Raw genomic sequence first — 17,010 nt, forward strand, 5'->3', positions numbered from 1 at the left:
TGCTCTGGGCTGTGTATTGCAGGGTTTGCAATAAATGATAATACATGCAATTTATGCATTTTCACTAGCTGTTATTGTATGTAGGCTGTAATCTAGATACTACTAGAATAGAGGAGAACTGAATTTCAACATGGCTTCCCTCCCACCCCCATCATGGACTATATTTATTCTTAGATAAGAAAACATATTTATTCCCTGCGTTAGGAGAGGTAGCGCTCCGACACTTATTTGTGAACACCTTACTACTGAAACAGCTGAATCAGTGCTTTGGGTTTTTTTTTTCTTGTTTGTTTGTTCATTTTTTTTATGTTTACCACGTGCAGCATTATCCACCCTTTCAGCAAAGCAGTTCATTCCAAGGAAAAGCATGTGAAATGGTGCACACAGTAAAAAGTCATAGAAGGATTGTGCAGTGTAGGCATGGGGCCTCCACTCAGGGTTGCATCCCCAAATACTCAAGCTACACGCAGGCTCTTTGGGTGAAAGATCTAAGTGCAGCTGGGATCAGGCCATTTAGTCAAGCAATACGTCTTCATTCCTCCTTGCGGAGAAGCGTGTGTGAGCGCTCAGCAAAAGTCAGGCGGCTGCAATTCCTCCTGCTCAATACATGCACCTAGACTGAATTTTATTGGAGAGGTGGGGAGATGCTTGAAAATTAGAACTTCTTTACAAATTTCAAAAGAGGCCTTATAACAAAGCCTTGTTAAATAACACTACGCTCATACTAGTGTAAATGAGCAGCTCTTCACGCAAAGCTTAACGTGGCTAGTTACACGGCCAGGCTGATTCACTGGGAGTCTGAGGTGGAAGTGAACATTTGAATATTAACTAGGGAAGAAGAAAGTCAGTACGACTCAGCCACCCACTTCCTTTCCCTTCTCCTCCCCTCTGGCAAATACACATCAACGAAGTGAGAAGAGGCATTGGTCTCTCGCAGTAGCAGTAAACGCTTGCTCCTCAGAGGCTGTCACAGCAATGAAGTCCAGTGATACACAGGGGAAGAAAGTAGCCATCGTCGGAGGTGGTCTGGTAGGAAATGCATTTTGTCTCTCGTTTGATTGTGTTTGTCAGGGAGTCAATGAGTGTTGCTTGTCAGGGCTATGAGTGTTGCTTGGATGTTGGCTGGGTGAATGCTTGGTTGAGCTGAGCTTAAACACGAAGACTTCTGGAAAGGCAGCTACAGCAATAAAAGTGAGCTTGTCTGTGTGGAGAGTAAATGCAGCAGGGACAGGTCAGTGATAGCTGAGGGAAGATGTGCAGATATTTAAAATGCAACCACCTCCTTTGTCTTGCTTGTTTGTAGCACAGTTTGTTTGCTGATTTGTTTTGCAAATTAAGGAAAAAATATCTCCTCTCCTGAGTTCAAATCTCAATGCTACTCTACCCGCCCCCAACTTTTTTTTCTTAAAACATTCCTCCTTCGGAGGACAGGGTATTATCAAGGAGCGTGGGAGGTAGCAAGACTTTTTTGCGTAGCTAGGATGTCCTGCTAAGAGAATTGCTCTTTGAGGGAAAGCTTTGTTGCTGAGGTAATCTTAGAGACACCACAGATGTCTATGGCAGACACTAGTGTAACTGAAACACATGTTTAAGCCCAGTACAAGAGCTACAACGCTTGCCTAGAATGGTGTATGCAAATAAGTCCTGCTACTCCAAGAGTACTTTTCTCAGGGGAAGGGATTTTGGAGGTGGAACAATAGCGTCTCAGGTACATTAAGTTGCAGCCCTTGCTTGGGCATTGCACATGTACCAGCCCAGAGAATCGTTGCACCTTTAGAGCCCTACTCTTTCTGCCCAGGAGTGCCACGCATTGGGAAAACACAAGTCACGTTCTGCTCTTTCAAAAAGCATTAAACAGGGCTAGCTGTGAGATCTTCTGTCCCCTTGGCTATTTCTGGTTTTAACCAAGTCACTCAATAATGTGAAATGCTTTGCAGGGACTGAGACTTGGTTACCTTTCTCCTAATGTAGGCCTATAAGTACTAGGCTAAGAGAAAACGCTGTCTTCTGTCCACTCTTTGGGCACAGTTTTTTTCTGTTGCTAGCTGCAGAGCGGACTAATTTGAGCATGGAGTATAACAACACCTAAGTCTCTTTTCAGACTTTTTATCTGGCCATTAGCTTCTTGGTCCCTGAAACAGAGTCCTGAAATAAAGAATCCATAGCTCTTTTTCTGGCATGAATTAGTGGTGAAAATTAAAAATACAGTGAGGTGAGATATAGTGAAGACAGTGTCATCCACTTAAAAAGCAAGGCATATATATGCTGTTCTTTTTAAGGTAATATTTTGCTTTTATACGGGTAGGTCAGTCTAGCTTTCTGGAGTCAGTGCGCAAGGAAATGCTGCAGCACGCTGGACTCTATCAAGGAAGAGAAATGGAGTCCACAGAGGTAGTAGGGAGCTTGCCTGTACACAGAAAATTGTTCTGTACCCATGAAAATCCCTGGTTCTGCTCTTGTAGGTGGGTGCTTTAAATGCCTGTTTCTTTGCCAGACGAGGTTTCCATGTTGATCTTTATGAAGCCAGAGAAGGTAAGTCCAGCCTATTATTGCTTTATTAATATGTTGGTGTCTCTTTACTTATAGCAGTTCCTGAAAAAAGCAAAAATGGAACTGTGTGAGCACACTGAAACTGGAGAGAGAAAAAAAAACCGGAACTGTTGTTTTTAGGATATTCTTTTAACCCTTCCCTTTAGCTTCTATGTGTGTGTTGGGAAGCAGATGATTCTCTGCTAGAGCCATCATACAGGTAGCACCACTATAAATCAGTAAATGGTGCAGGTTCTGCTTCCACCTCAACTGTAGCTACACCGTGGGACTGACTGATGGTACCCTGCTTCAAACCAGGCACCTGAAAGAAAGAAGAGAGCATATGTCACCTCTGAAAATATCACCTTTGTAGTCAGGCCCCGGGAGGCAGAGTTATTTTTCCCCTGGTCCAGCAGCTGTGGTCCAGCCTTTTGCAGGGAGGATACTCTCATGGAGGCCAATGTCGTTGCAGGGAGGGTACGAGTTGCTCTGGTTCTTCAGTGTCAGAGCTATGATTGTAGTCCAACAAGACTGCACCTTCAGTGGCTGACTTTCCGCTGGAGCTGCTGTGACTGCAGACCTCAGCCTGGCTTGGTGTCACTGTGAAGATTTCAGGAGACGCAGTCCGGCCTGGGCTCTGGCCTGCACAGAAGGTGTTGGCGTGCGTGTAACCCGCTGCCCTTTCTCTTTCTGAGCAGATATCCGGGTGGCCAGTTTTGTGCGTGGCAGAAGCATTAACTTGGCACTCTCTCACAGAGGACGCCAGGCCCTCAAAGCTGTGGGGATGGAAGACCAGGTACCCTCCTCCCTTCCAGTTAAGATGCTGTTAACTTAGGTTGGCAATGGATGCGCGCTCTCTCTTCTGCTCCCTAAGCACTGAGGTGTCTCTGCAGGGATAGCTCCGCTTTCGTGAGGGCTGAGATAAACCTCTCCTGCTGTGTGCCAGCAGCCTTGCTCTCCACTGCCTTGTGGCATGGGGCTGGAACCCTGATCTCCGAGTAGGTGGGGCTCTGCTGAGGCCTGCAGACTTTGACAGAGGGTACTTGCCAGTCATGACACCCTCTCTGAGACCACCAGTCGAACAGCTTCTCCCAGTGTTTCCCTCTCCTCTCTGCTCTTTTCCCTCCTGGAGGGTGAGGGCAAACACAGCAGAAGTCAGTGGAATCCCAAAAGGGCTGGAGTGCCACCAGGAAGTGACAGAGCAGCTGATTTTACCTCCGACATGCCCAGGTTTGTATTTTCTCATAAATCCACAAGCTTTGGGCCTGCCCTTTTCACTGCCTTCATCAATGGACTCTGCACTGGTGCCTGGGCGTGCTGTGGTTTCTCCATGCCTCATTTGGCTCAGAGCCCAGCCTCTTTTCCAGAGTGCTCAGTACCTTTGAAAATCCAGATGTTCACACTGATGTGATCTTTAAGTCTGGCTGCCTGGGTCTGTGTAGAGAAGGAACACAGGTTTTGACAGCTCATATCCCAGCACCAAGATGTAATTTGGCTCTGACTCCCCCTGCTCCTGTACCCTGGGGCTTTTCCTTTCAGTCCAAAAATCACTTACCCCTGATTTTTATGAGAATGAGCTTGTAAATTATCCCAGTAAAATGCAGTGATTTTGTGTCCATGACCCTGTAAACTTTTCCTTCTCAACTGTGCTAGCGACACAAAAACATATAAGCACAGAGCATCCCATCTTGCTGGTTCTGGCTCTATTTGTCACACCGGATACAGTGTTTGGGCAGATGGTGTTAGTGGTTTGTGTCCTGGCCTTTAGCAGCTCAATTGCTGGAAGACTGAAGCCTGTTCCCTTTCAATTTTAGATTGTGTCCAAAGGCGTTCCTATGCGGGCAAGGAGGATACACACACCTACAGGGAAAAAGTATTCTATCCCCTATGGGAAGAAGGACCAGGTAATGGTGTCCTACTGTCTTTCCTGAGGTGCTTCTAAGAGCAGGGGACCTTTGAACTTGTTTACAATTCTGTGTAACGGACAGCAGTTGCCGACAGAACAGGGATTAAAGTGCATCCAGAAAGACTGAGGTAACAGCATTCTGGAAAGAAATTCGGTTACCCCCCATCTCAGGATTTGCTGCTTCCCTATCCTGAGAAATATATTCATTTTATTCATCATCAGATCTGCAGTTCTTTGGCTGATGTGGCTACTCTTGCATCCAAATAATGCTATAACAATTTTTTTTCTTTTTGCAAACAAAGCGCACAGATTTTGATTCCCATAACTCTCCAAAAAGCTTGCCTCAAGCGTGCAATCATTGCAATACAGTTGGGACAGCCTTGTTTCAATTACCTTCCTCTGCTCTCCCCTCTTTTCATGGTAAGCAGATCACTGCTGGAAAATGTATCCAACCTAGTGGACACATTCTTAGAAAGATGCTGTGAGAGGGGAGAGGATTGAGGGACGTGTCTCAGTTTTAGTGGGGCTGTTACTGGGATTCTTTGAGGTGGTTGTGCTTCTCATATGTTAGTGCAAAACAGTGTTCAGAAATACTTCCTGAACTCATCATTTATTTGTTTTTGCAGTACATTCTCTCTGTGGACAGAGCAAATCTAAATGGAGAGCTGCTAACAGGTAAGTTTCCAGGTCTTTTTGTGAATACTTGCACTGCCTTTTCTCTGAGAACTTAGTGTTTGTCCTAAGAATGAGAAGTAGAAGTTTGCTTTAAGAACCCATTTTAAACACTATTGATCCAAGAATCAAACGCCTGACAGTCTCTCAGCGTACACAGAAGTGAAAACAGCAGATATGAAATGAAATACAAGCAAGGAGCTGTCTTTTGAGGTTAGAGAGGTAAAGATTCGGTGAGGTTACTTCTTCTGTTAATTATCTGCTCTGCATAGGAGTGAGGTGAATAGGAACAATAAGCCATCTTCTGAGTGTATAAGGTGCTAGTGAACAGTTCACTGAGTTTGGACTCGCCTGAAGAATTCAGTAAGAAAAACATTATTCCTTTCACCTTTGTGGTTAGCCAAAACACAGAGACTGGGAGGTTTTAAAAATGTACGTAAGAAACTGCTGTCTTTGATGCAGTCCTCTGTTTGCAAAAATGTACAAAGTCCTGTTTCCTTGAACACGTGCTTTCCTCAGAGCTGTGCTAACCAAAGCTTCTGCAGCCACATCTGGTGCTTCTTTGCTATCATCTCTTTCTCCTGTGCTGGTTTTCTGCTCTTTTCCTATACAAAAATGTATTAAAACAACTCCCTGTGAGGCCTTCCTGCACACACACAGATTCCTGAGCAGCTTTCCTGGTGTTTGCCTCTTGACTGAAGGGTCCTGTTCTTTCAGTTCCCTGAACTGAAAGCAGGAGTTTACTTATTCAGAACTATTTGAGCTAAAGAAGGAAAGATATCTCTTCAGCTTCTCTACGTTATGTGGCGTTTTCTGCAACGTGTGATAGTATTACCTGAGTAGAAATTGCAACATGTGGCAAAATGTGAAATCCATGCGGTCCAGGCCAAATTTTCGCAAATTTCCCGTTGACTGCAGATGCTACATTCAGTCCTAAAGTACAATGATAGTGATGACAGCTAAATATATTGCACTTTATAAACAATTTTGACCAGATTTAAAAAAAAATATAGGTCTAGCGCATGCTGCCCATCCCTCCACCACTCAACAAAGGAATCTTATTTGCTCTAATAGCCCTTGTAATTTAGGGATCCTATGGAAATATTTTAGGTCAGTACAACTCTCTGTTTTTTTGTCTTTTCTTTTCGCAGCTGCAGAGAAGTACTCCAATACTAAACTGTACTTTGGACACAAACTCCTGGAGTGCAACGCAGAGTTAGGGGCATTAACCATAAAAAGGTAATCCCTGTACGGGCCTGGGATAAAGTACTATTTTCACTTACTTTTTGCTTAATAATTTGTAAAAGCTCAAACAATTGAGCAATGTCAGTTTAACACTAGTGTTATTCCCAAGCGGATAAAACTTGGCGTTTGCTTTGGAAGGCAGAGACGTCAAAGCAGAGTTCACAGGGAGGTTGAAAATGCTTAAGCAACTCCCTAACCTCTCGGTGGGCCAACAGTAAGCTAGATACACATATTTGCTGACCTGTGCAGGGAATAAAAGTGCCTGTCTTTGCAACATTGGTTTTCAGGCTCTGGCAGGGACAGATCACTCTTTAGGGAGAGCAGGTGATGACCTTGTTGCATAGTTGCATTAAATTCTGATTATGCTCCCGTCTCAGCCAAACAAAACCAGCCTGCTTGGTCTCCAAGGTGTGCATCCTCTTAGGAAACTGCAATGGCCATTTTTTGAAACTATCAAATTGTTCTGACCAGTGCTGGGACGTTGTATTAAACCCAGCAGAGCTCAGGAACTCCACATTTTGTCGTTAGTGCAGACTTGTGTGTGACGTTCTTTGGAAAGGTTAGTTTCTTCATTTGAAGTCTTGGGATCAACTGTGAAGGATCCTCAGGGTCCTGGGAGGCTACCTGTGAATACAGGCTCTGTGAAATCACAACATTATACCAACAGCATTAGTTACGTGTTTGGATATATATGGCAGAGTTTTTGACAGCCTACAGAATAATTATTTTTTGTAACACTTATCATAGTGAAAACCAGTCGCCCCATACCCTAAAGGCCTGAAAATGCTGCAGGTCATCCAATCATTTTTGCAGCAAAATTACAAAAAAGCGAGCCCACTGTGCTCAGTGATTCTGGACTGGTACACTGACTTGACCTAGTGTTTATGGTAGGATTATTCCAATGGACTCTTGCTTCTCAGTTCTGATCAGCCGCCCATGGAAGTCACTTATGATCTCATTGTGGGATGCGATGGAGCCTTCTCAACCGTCAGAAAGCAGTTCATGAGGCAAACGCGCTTTAACTACAGTCATGAGTACATTCCTCATGGCTATATGGAGCTGACCATCCCCCCCAAGGATGGAGACGTAAGTATGTCTGTCCCAGGGGTTGCTACATCATTCTTAGGTGTGACACTTCAGTCTTGTCTCATGATGGCTCTGCTACAGCAGCTCTAGAGAGACTCATTTCTCATGTGAGGCTCAGCCCCAGCCTCCCAAGAGGTTAAAGCTATCCAATGAGAAAGCAGGCATCCTCTCTCTCCTAGTTGCGGGTGAGAGGGGTGGGGCCAATGTTTTGGACCAGTCTGCAGAATTCCCTGATACTAAAGGGCCTGCCCCAGGCTGGTGAGGGTTAACTCTAGCTCTGAGAGCTCAGGGGAATGTGGGAATATGTCTGTGGGGACATCAGTGATGACAAAACCAGCCTGTTTTCCCTACTTTTTCCTTCTGCCATATCTCACAGAAGCATCAGATACTTTCCTGCTGGGGAGGGGCCTTGTGATCATTGCATCCTCTTGTGGTGTAAGAGGATGGGAACTGGTGTGCTGATACAGAAGAAAACCAGTAGATGGTCTGGGGAAGCTGAGCAGAGCTGGTCAGCTGGTCAGCTTTTTTTCTTTCAGTTTGCCATGGAACCAAACTGCCTCCATATCTGGCCGAGAAACACCTTCATGATGATTGCACTACCTAACATGGTAATAGCTCATGGCTGCGCTCGCTTGGGGCATGGGATGGGGCTTGTGGAGATGAACTGGCTGCAGTGGCAAATACAGCACGTGCTGGGGTCCAGGAGGGATCATGTCTGCTTGGAGAATTCCCAGATTGGAATTCTAGCCCTTGCTAGGCATCCGACAGCCTGTGGATGGGTGCAGTGCAGTGCCCCAAGAGCTGGCCCTGCCCCACTGAGCTGAACCTGCTACCTGGGCAGCTTCTGTCCTCCTTTACCCCTTCACCCTCACCCGCAAGATCCCACCAGAACACCAGTGCTCTACAGCTGAATGATACAATTGTCAGAGCAATATGCCAAGCCCACTCTCTAGCAAGTCATATACTGCTCTTTTCTGTTTTCTCCCCTCCTTTTTTTCATGCCTTCATCTTGGTGCTCTCTGGCACGTATAAACACATCATAGAAAATGGGGCTGCTGCATATTCATTCCCCGCTGTGTAAGCTGGTCACTGTGATTCCTGGATGACAGACAGACTGGGCACTGTACTCTTGATCCAGACATCAGGTGTTGCCTGTGGCCTCTTGATTCTTTCTAAATCTCCTCTCTGACTGGCAGGACAAGTCCTTCACGTGCACGCTCTTCATGCCCTTCGAAGAATTTGAGAAACTCACAACTGGCGAGCAAGTACTGGATTTTTTCCAGACCTACTTTCCAGATTCAATTCCCCTCATTGGAGAGTAAGCGTTCTCATCTCTCTTTCTTGCTAATCAACACAACACCATAAAAGGCAAGGGACATGTCCATACCTCAGCCTTGGGGTGCTGATCACAGTGGGACTGTGTGGAAGCTGGCTGACCGGGGGGTTGCAAACACTCTCTTGAGCTTCCTAATGAAGCTCCATGGCCTGTAGGTCTAAAAGGGGGGGACAGTAAATGGACTGTCTGTATTGTTTCTTCATTGGGATAATGAGCTTGGCAACAGGACATAGTCCCGTCCCACTGTAGGTTCTGATAAGTTGTGATTGTTACAGCAAAGAGCAGAGCCCAGAGGTTTCAGTTCCCTTAGAGTTAGCCTGGACCCTCTGCACAGCAGTGCGCTTTACCTTGGAGGCACAGCCCAGGCCCTAACACCCTAGTGGGGTGACACTAGTAATGCTGCCTTTAGGATGATGAAGTGATATGGCAGGGACTGTGATATGGCCCTGTCCTGTGAGCGTGCGGATGATAAGTGAACGGTGCCTTGCACAAAAGCTAACAAGCCAGGCCTTCTGCTGCACTTGTGGTTCCTCTGTTCCTCAGGCAGTGCAAAGTGGCTGGTTAGCAGCTAGCAGACTGCTGCTGCCTCCAGGAACAACATTTTTAGACTTGTAACTCTTAACCTGGCACTGGAGAGGAGCAGGAAGAGCATGTCCCATGCTTTTAAAGTGCTGTGAGCTGGGCCGATGTATCCGAATATAGTGGCAATCAGTGACCCAAAGCTAGAAGAGAAGTGTCCTGGGATACGTATCCTCTCCCAGTGTCTGTGGCCCTCTGTTTACACTGTGGAGCTTTAAGAGGAGGCAGGCTATCCCCAGTGAAGCTTGGGAACTTAGGGGTGCTGAGGGATATTCGCTATGAAGTTTCAAAAACTTAACCGACAAAGCAGTTTTTAAACTTATGTAACGCTATATGGATTAGTTGCTCATCAGCTGTGTTTTTCTGATGATGGAGTTGGGTGGGCAGTGACTCCACTGAAGCTGCGTGTTGAAAACAGCAGCACGAAAAGCAGTCCTGCTGTTCCAACAGTTGGGCAAGCATGTTGAGATTTTAACAGGCTGAGAAAAGCTGGGCTGGCAGGTAGCACGCTTGGCAAAGAAAACCACTGGGCTGACTAAACAAGGTCTGGTGCTTATCGATTGTAGGGCTAAAATAAATATTGGGCTTATGAGGTATAAGAGCAAGTGGTTCCCAGCGGTGTGCCACTCCCCGTGCTGTGGGGGCCCTGGTTGGCTCTCCCTGCTGGGCAAACAGCACAAGGGCAGCAGCATGGAGCCGGTGCTCTGCCCTTGGGTGCAGTGTGTCCTGCTCCTCCTGAGTTTCCTGACAGCAGTGAGGACGGGGACCAGTGTTTCCAGCCTGAGTCCAGATGGCGGTTTCGCGGTTCGGTGTGACCTTGTTCCCCTCCAAAGAAGGAAGTTCCACAGCCTCTGGAGCTCCACCTGGTGTTATTAAAACTTCTGCTCTAGCATAGCTGTAATGGGTTTTCTTCCACTGATATTAAGCTGTATTAAATAGCTTCCTTTTCTTTTAAGTAGTCTGTATTATGAGCCTTTCATATGAATTTAGGAACTTGCATGTCCTCTGGATATATCCTTCCTGCAGCGAGGACATCCGCAGGTGTTCACAGTACTGATGTCAATGTTCACAGTGACTGATGTCAATGAAAGTCTTGCTTGTGGGCAAGTTGTATGCAGAGCTTAACCAATAGACAAAATATTTGGTCCATTTGAAGTCCAGCATTCATGTGCATGCACACGCACACTGTGTGAGCAGCTGGCAGAGTGTTTAAAGAGCTGCTGAAGCCCTGTTCTCAGAGAACCTTTAAGCACATGCTTGATCCTCATTAGGCCCAGTTACTTGAATGAACGTGGCATTTTGCTGGAGATGGTTGTGCTTGCACAGCCCTATCCCTCAGTGTAATCCTGAGGTGGGAGTGAAGAGTACGCAGTGTTAGTAGGATCCTGAGCAAGACTGGTCTGAATGTATTGTGAGGTGTCTGTGGGAAAAAGACTATCTGCTTTTAGGAAATCGCATCACACCACATACCTGTTGCATCCTTGCTTAACTCATAGCACGAAGTTAATGAAATAGGTGTTCTGGCTTCCACATTTTCTTCCAGCACAAATATCCCAATGAACAGGGGTTATTTTTTGCATCCCAAGGCTGACTGAATGCCAGTGACCCTGGCTTTCTGAGCTTGGACGTGGCATGATTTGCTCTCATTGTCTCTTGTGGTACCACCATCAAGTGAAGTATCTGTTGTTTTGCCTGAAGGCGAGAGCTGAAGCGTGATTACTTTTTGCTGCCAGCCCAGGCCATGATATCTGTGAAGTGTTCTTCCTACCACATCGCTTCCCGGTGTGTGTTGATGGGAGATGCTGCGCATGCTGTTGTGCCGTTCTACGGGCAAGGCATGAATGCGGTAAGTTCACGCTCTTGTCTGGGCTGGGTCTGCCGGATCTTCCCTCTTTTCATCCAGAAATGCCTGTTTTTAGAGTGTAAGTACATAGCGTTTGAGGGCTGGCTTGTCCCATGGTCTGGAGTCCTGTGGGTTCGGCGAGCGTTGAATTCTACCCAAATATCTGTCAGTTAGCTCAGCTACCCAGCTGTGCACTCTGGGGATCAGAGGACAGGGTGGTGCTGCCTGTTCATGAGGCAGGGACCTGCTTGGGAGGAGGATCCATCAGGGGAGCCCCAAGCTGCAGAAAAGGCAAACCCCTACCGTTTTTCTGCAAGATCCTTGGCGATGTGGCCTGCAGGAAGAATCCTGCTCTAAAATACAGTGGTCAGTGTGATCTTACACTTGTAAACAGGTTGTGCTTGCTAAGCATCCATGAGCGCATTCCTCATGAACACAAGATTCCTGCTGTTTATTTACCCTCCAATTTTTCCCACAGGGCTTTGAGGATTGTTTGGTTTTTGATGAGTTAATGGACCAGTTCCACAATGACCTCGGTGAGTGAGACCACGGGGCAAGAGCGAGAGCAGAGTAAGAGCCTTCTCTGTTCAAAGCTGCCTGGCAGCCTTGTGGAGCTAACTGTGGTGCTGCTTCCTGTTCCCAGGCGTTTGCCTTCCTGAGTTCTCCAGGCTGAGGGTGCCAGACGACCACGCGATCTCAGATTTAGCCATATACAATTACATAGAGGTAGGCGAGCAATGCACAGACTTTGCATGTGATGGGGTCTGTGCATGCAGTGATGCTCGGCCTTGCTAATCGAGGAATCTGCACTTGGGCAGAGAGAAGGAAGAGCAGAGCAGCTGAGCCCTCCCAGTGCTGCCAGTCATACCATGCGAAGGGGTTTCCTGTGTCTGCACGTTTGTTTATAGTTCTCTGCTGGGGATGCTCTGCCTCTCTATGGAGACCTGAGTACTTGGGCGAAAGGAGATTTGACAGCTAAGAGATGGCTTTGGTTGCCACTCTCCTGCTCACTAATGCATGTACATATCATCACACTGATGGCAGGGCAGATGTGGGCACCCTTTTCCCTGATCTGAATTCCCCAGCACCTTTGCTGAAATGAGGAGGGAAACTGTGACTGAGAAGGCTGCGCACAGAGCCAGTTATCCATCTGAGTGGGGAAGAGTAGGGCTGGGGAGAGCACCATGGAGGCAGAGCAGGAGCACTTGTCTAGAAGTTGAAACAGGTTTCTGTGTCTTGGCAGGATTCAGAGCACTACCGCATTGGCCTCGCTTCCTTCCCCGATGGGCAGTCGGCCAGGGCACCAAGTAGCCTGTAATGCTCTGTAGGCTGTGGCAAAGGTCTGGGCAGGGACTTTGGTGAGGCCAGGGCTGTTCACTGCTTGTTCTCAGCATTCACATGCAAGGTGGCTCCCTCACACTGGTTTACCAGAGTTAACTGGTTTCAGTTATTCTCTTAGACCTTCTAAGAAGGTGAGGAGTGATGCACTCAGCAGGCTGTGCCCTGTGTTACATGTCATGGTTCACTCACTGTTTGCTGCCGCAATTGGCAGTCCTCACACTGACGTAATTTAGCCTAAGAGCTGCTTTTGAATTACCCTAGGGCTGAGGAGGCTCTGCTCCCTTCAGCATTACTGCCTGTGATGGTGAGAGCTCTGGGGAAAGCTAGCAAGGAGCAGGGATGTCTTCCAAGACAGCTTGTAAACCAGTGATTGCTGGTCTGTTGCAGATGCGAGAGCATGTGAATTCAATGTGGTTCATTTTCCGAAAGCACGTCGACAACTTCCTCCACACCCTCATGCCTTCCACCGTCATCCCGCTGTACACCATGGTAAGGCCAGCTCCTCTGCGCTTGCTTCCCTGACCTCCTGCCGTGAGTTATTCCAGGTTGCTCTGAGAGTGACCTGCTTCTGCTCTCTGTTCAGGTCACGTTCACCAGAATTCGCTACCATGAAGCATTGCAGCGCTGGAAGTGGCAGAAAAAGGTTAGGCAGAGCTGGTGCCCATCCTCTCTGTGCCAGGAGCCTCCTGAGCTCTATGTCCTGTATGCTAGCACTGCTCAGTTGTGGGGATGAGAGTTTTGGTCGTGGAACATTGCCAGGTGGATGCTAAGCAGGCACACGCTGCATGCGGGGTAACACGCTTTCCCTGCGTGTGTTGCATACCCCTCACTTGTAGCTGGTGCAGGGAATTCCCTGCTTTCGGAGCTGCTCCTTTACCGTGCATAATTGGTATGGCTGGTGTTATCCTGACGCTGTGCTGGGCCAGGGCTGCTATTTCGGTTGGTGTCAGGTACAGGAGCGCTGTGGGGCTGTTTGGATGGGAGGATTCCCTAGCCATTCTGCCCTAGGACTCTTGTGCAGCGGGGGCAGGAAGCAACGCAGTATGGAAGCAGTGAGAGGTGACTTGTTTTTAGCTCCCCATACTCTGTGCTGCGTGGCAGCTCTTGGTCCTGCTTGGGAAGGAGGAGTGAAGGTCTGGAGCCTTCCTCCCGTGCCCACAGGCTCTGCGAGAGCTGGCTGCAGGCCCTGAGTGCTGACAAGGAGCCACACATGCTTGCTTCAGGCAACTTGCACGTGTTTCACTTGGTGCCACAGGGTGGGAGCAAACTTCTGACAACATCTGCATTTCTTCTTACACTTGCAGGTAATTAATCGAGGGCTCTTTGTCATGGGGGCAGCAGGACTGGGTGGCACCTACCTGCTCATAAAGCGGCTGGCACGGGATACTGACTTCTGCGTAGAAAACCTGTGGGGCTATCTCAAGAATATTGGAAAATTTTCCTTCAACACACAAGTGTAAGGGGAGCTCCTACCTGGAATAAAGTGAAGGCATGGGCTGTTGGCTCAGTTCAGTGACGTTGTTTCTCTTGGGACGTGACCTGGGAGTTCCTGTAACCTCACCTTCTCCTCCCCTCCCTCTGAGAAGTGACAAACGCTCTCTGTCTCCCTAAGAGGAGTTCATCAGGGCGCAGAGTGCCAAGACAGCCTAGGCAAGACTCAATGTTTTCGACTGTCTAATTGCAGCAGTTTTGCTTCTTGAAGTGATGTTGCTTGTCACTGGCTGGGCCAGTGTTTTTTGTTCAGTAACAGGGGAAGTGCGTGCTACAGTGTGGCTGCCCAGCCTTCCCAGCCAGCAGGACGGCCACTTAAATTGGTCAGGGTGTCCCGTTCTGTTCTTACCAAAATCCTGTCTTTTCCTCCTTTTATCTCTCAATATGCCTTTGGGCATAGCTTATCTCAACAGTATTCCCAGTTGGCTTGGAGAGATCTTCAAGTATCTCAGGGTGATAACGTTCATATTCAGAAGGTTTGGTTCGCAGGGGTGAGACTGCGTGATGCACTCACACCTTTATCATTGAACAGATTCACAGCATTACAAAGCCTCTCTCCAGGATGGACATACCTGGTCAGAAGCTATCTACTGATTTTATACAACGAAAGACAAACATTACCTCAGGAAAGCTGTAGTCCTGTCAAGAATGGATTTGCACTCCCGCATTGCAGTTATCTTCAGCGAAGGCATTCAGAGCAATTTTTTAGCCTCGGTTTTTTTAGGGCACTCTGGGCAGTTCCCTCCTCTTAAATGGTTCTGTTTCTGAAATAACTTAGTAACGTGAATCTGTTGAAGGAACATATCCTTGTTACATTGTTGATATTTCTCACATAAATTAAAAGATGGAACACACTTCAAAAATGCCTATATATTTTGTTTACAATTTTTGTATTTTAAACTATTGTTTAAAAACTGTCAACCCTTCTTTTTGTTGCTTTTCCATCAAGACACATTTCTACTAATTCTGCTGTTGTCTGTCTGCTATGCAGATAGGCACCTCCATGGTTTTCTTAGATCTCCTGCCCCCCCTCACACTGAGCAATCGCCAAGCCAATAAAAGCAGCTTTGTGCCTTCAGCTTACGTGTATGTGTATGAGCATGCATGTATATACAGGCTAGCGTGTTCTAAATTGTGCTTAGACATGCTATATTTCAGGTGAACTTGAGAACGTGAACTACCTGGGACTTGCAAATAGTGTTTGGAGGGTTTTTGCTTGAAAATCAACTAGTTTTTTTTTTTTTTTCCACCCTCCGAAGTCAAAGAAAATATGGTTCATTTATTCTTGATGGAAATGAAACAACTTAAAGCAAGTTCTGGGGTGGTACTTGAAACCTAGAGAAAGGACCGTTTCTCAGTTGGCTAAGAAATATATCTGCTTTTTGCAAGTGAGTCTCCACAGACAACGTGACCATGTCTTCGGGCTAAAGCAAAGACCAATGGGCCTGAAGGACTCTCCTAGCTCATTGTTTCCCTGCTTGACTTTTGTGAGTGTCCTAGCATGTCCATTTGTCTAATGCAATTCCTGATCACATTCCTCTTTTAAATGGTCCAAATCCCTGCATTTGCATCCTTCATCCCAGCTCTTTAATTGCCCTCCCAAACATCTACGTGTTTGTGCTTATACTGCAGAATCTACACCAGCAGTAAGACCAACTGACAGGGGAGATGTTCTCTTCATACTCAAGTAAACAAAAACTTCTGGTTCCCTGGCAATGGGCACTGCATGCGAGCCCCGTGGCTGAGACCCCCCGAGCCTCAGTGGATGCCTTTTGTGGTCTGGTGCAGCCAGTCACAGGGCTGTGCTGTGGCCGCGCTGGTGGTGCCTCGGAGCTGGAGGAGGCTGGCACTATGTACCCTGCTGGAGTTTCAGCCACCTTACAGAAAGTAGGGAAGAGATGGCCGCAGCTGAACCTAGTGTGGTGTAGAGGCTAAAATGGTTACTGTTTCAGTTACAGAAAGATAGAAAATAGGGCTGCTGGAAGAGATTGTTCACAGGCGGCTAGGGCTTTCCCTTGGCTGGGCAGAGGGTCAGCATTGTCTGTGTCACTCCTGAGCAGTAATGGAGAGCCTGCACGCTTGCCCAAACACTGTGCCAGAGCTACCACCTGACTGTGAAGCTGCATATTTCTTGCTGCAGTTTTATTTCCTTTCCTCTTGCCTTCATTACCAGGCACGGAGAGCTGATCTTTTCTTTCTTGAAGGCTCTTAATACATCCTGCCTCAATTCTCTTCTCTCTTGGCATTCAGTCTAGCTCAATCAGCATAGCTGAGTCATTTCTCAGGAGCTGTCTAATCTGCTCATCCCTCTCACCTGAACCATCTCCAGCAGCTCCAAATATTGCTTATCTAGTTTTGGTCATGTCTCACGGTGGTTTTGGGAAGGACTGGTGGGTATAGCACCATTCAGCATGACAAGAGATGGTCCATCGTTTAGCAGGTGGCTCTGTGACCTCCCCTGCCAAAGCATGACATGGATGCACAGGTTTGAGGCTGTGCAAGAGAAGTCTTCTGAGTATTATCAAATGCATGGGAGCTACGCTGAGTCAGGGAGTCCTTGAGCTTAAAATAGTAACAGGCAGGGAGAGTATTGAGGGACGTGTCAGGCATGCTTTCCCTCTTCTTACCCTGCCCTAGATGCTCACTCATAACCACTGTTGGAGATCAGGAAAATGGCCAGAATTAACCTTTGATCTAGCATGGTACAGCTGCTGTTATGTTTAAGGTAGTCCTTTATCTGCCAGCAGGGAAAGGATCTGATTTGCATCATTTTGTGAGTCATTTTTGACTTGCAGGGAAGCACCTTTTGGGACATAGCTGGAAAAAGAATGTAAAACACAACTTGTTTATCTGGTCAGCATATTCTCCAGGTGCCGCGTCTGTTGGAGATGCTGGCAGCGATGATAGGAGTTTTTTGTAGCTTCTCTGACAAGCACTTCAGCTGCTGCCCTTGCACCTGATTCATAGCAGGACTTATGTATC

General features: G+C 47.1%; 1 protein-coding gene across 3 annotated transcripts; it reads left to right on the forward strand.

Moving 5' to 3' along the window:
* Positions 1-583: 583 nt before the first annotated feature.
* KMO (kynurenine 3-monooxygenase) lies at positions 584-15,105 on the forward strand. Of its 3 annotated transcripts, none has more exons than XM_068947680.1 (15): positions 584-1,029; positions 2,463-2,532; positions 3,228-3,325; positions 4,344-4,433; positions 5,062-5,110; positions 6,259-6,346; positions 7,273-7,438; positions 7,975-8,046; positions 8,635-8,756; positions 11,052-11,199; positions 11,675-11,732; positions 11,840-11,922; positions 12,925-13,026; positions 13,121-13,180; positions 14,561-15,105. In XM_068947680.1, the coding sequence occupies exons 1-15, from the start codon at positions 976-978 to the stop codon at positions 14,663-14,665; spliced, it is 1,365 nt and encodes a 454-aa protein (XP_068803781.1). In that variant the 5' UTR covers positions 584-975; the 3' UTR covers positions 14,666-15,105. The 3 variants fall into 3 exon arrangements, with proteins under 3 accessions (XP_068803781.1, XP_009670079.1, XP_009670080.1); XM_009671784.2 differs by lacking the exon at positions 14,561-15,105 and adding an exon at positions 13,842-14,044 and having other exon boundaries at positions 789-1,029; XM_009671785.2 differs by lacking the exon at positions 14,561-15,105 and adding an exon at positions 13,842-14,044 and having other exon boundaries at positions 912-1,029; positions 3,228-3,759.
* The last annotated feature ends 1,905 nt before the right edge of the window (positions 15,106-17,010 follow it).

The sequence above is a fragment of the Struthio camelus genome, chromosome 6 (genome assembly GCF_040807025.1).
Source record: "Struthio camelus isolate bStrCam1 chromosome 6, bStrCam1.hap1, whole genome shotgun sequence".
NCBI classification, from domain to species: Eukaryota; Metazoa; Chordata; class Aves; order Struthioniformes; family Struthionidae; genus Struthio; species Struthio camelus.

Bases quoted from the DNA above. Each gene is read 5' to 3' on its own strand.
- KMO (XM_009671784.2), top strand. From the start codon at position 976: ATGAAGTCCAGTGATACACAGGGGAAGAAAGTAGCCATCGTCGGAGGT. The intron at 2,533-3,227 runs GTAAGTCCAGCC...CTTTCTGAGCAG, and splicing joins TCTTTATGAAGCCAGAGAAG to ATATCCGGGTGGCCAGTTTT. The intron at 11,923-12,924 runs GTAGGCGAGCAA...GGTCTGTTGCAG, and splicing joins CCATATACAATTACATAGAG to ATGCGAGAGCATGTGAATTC.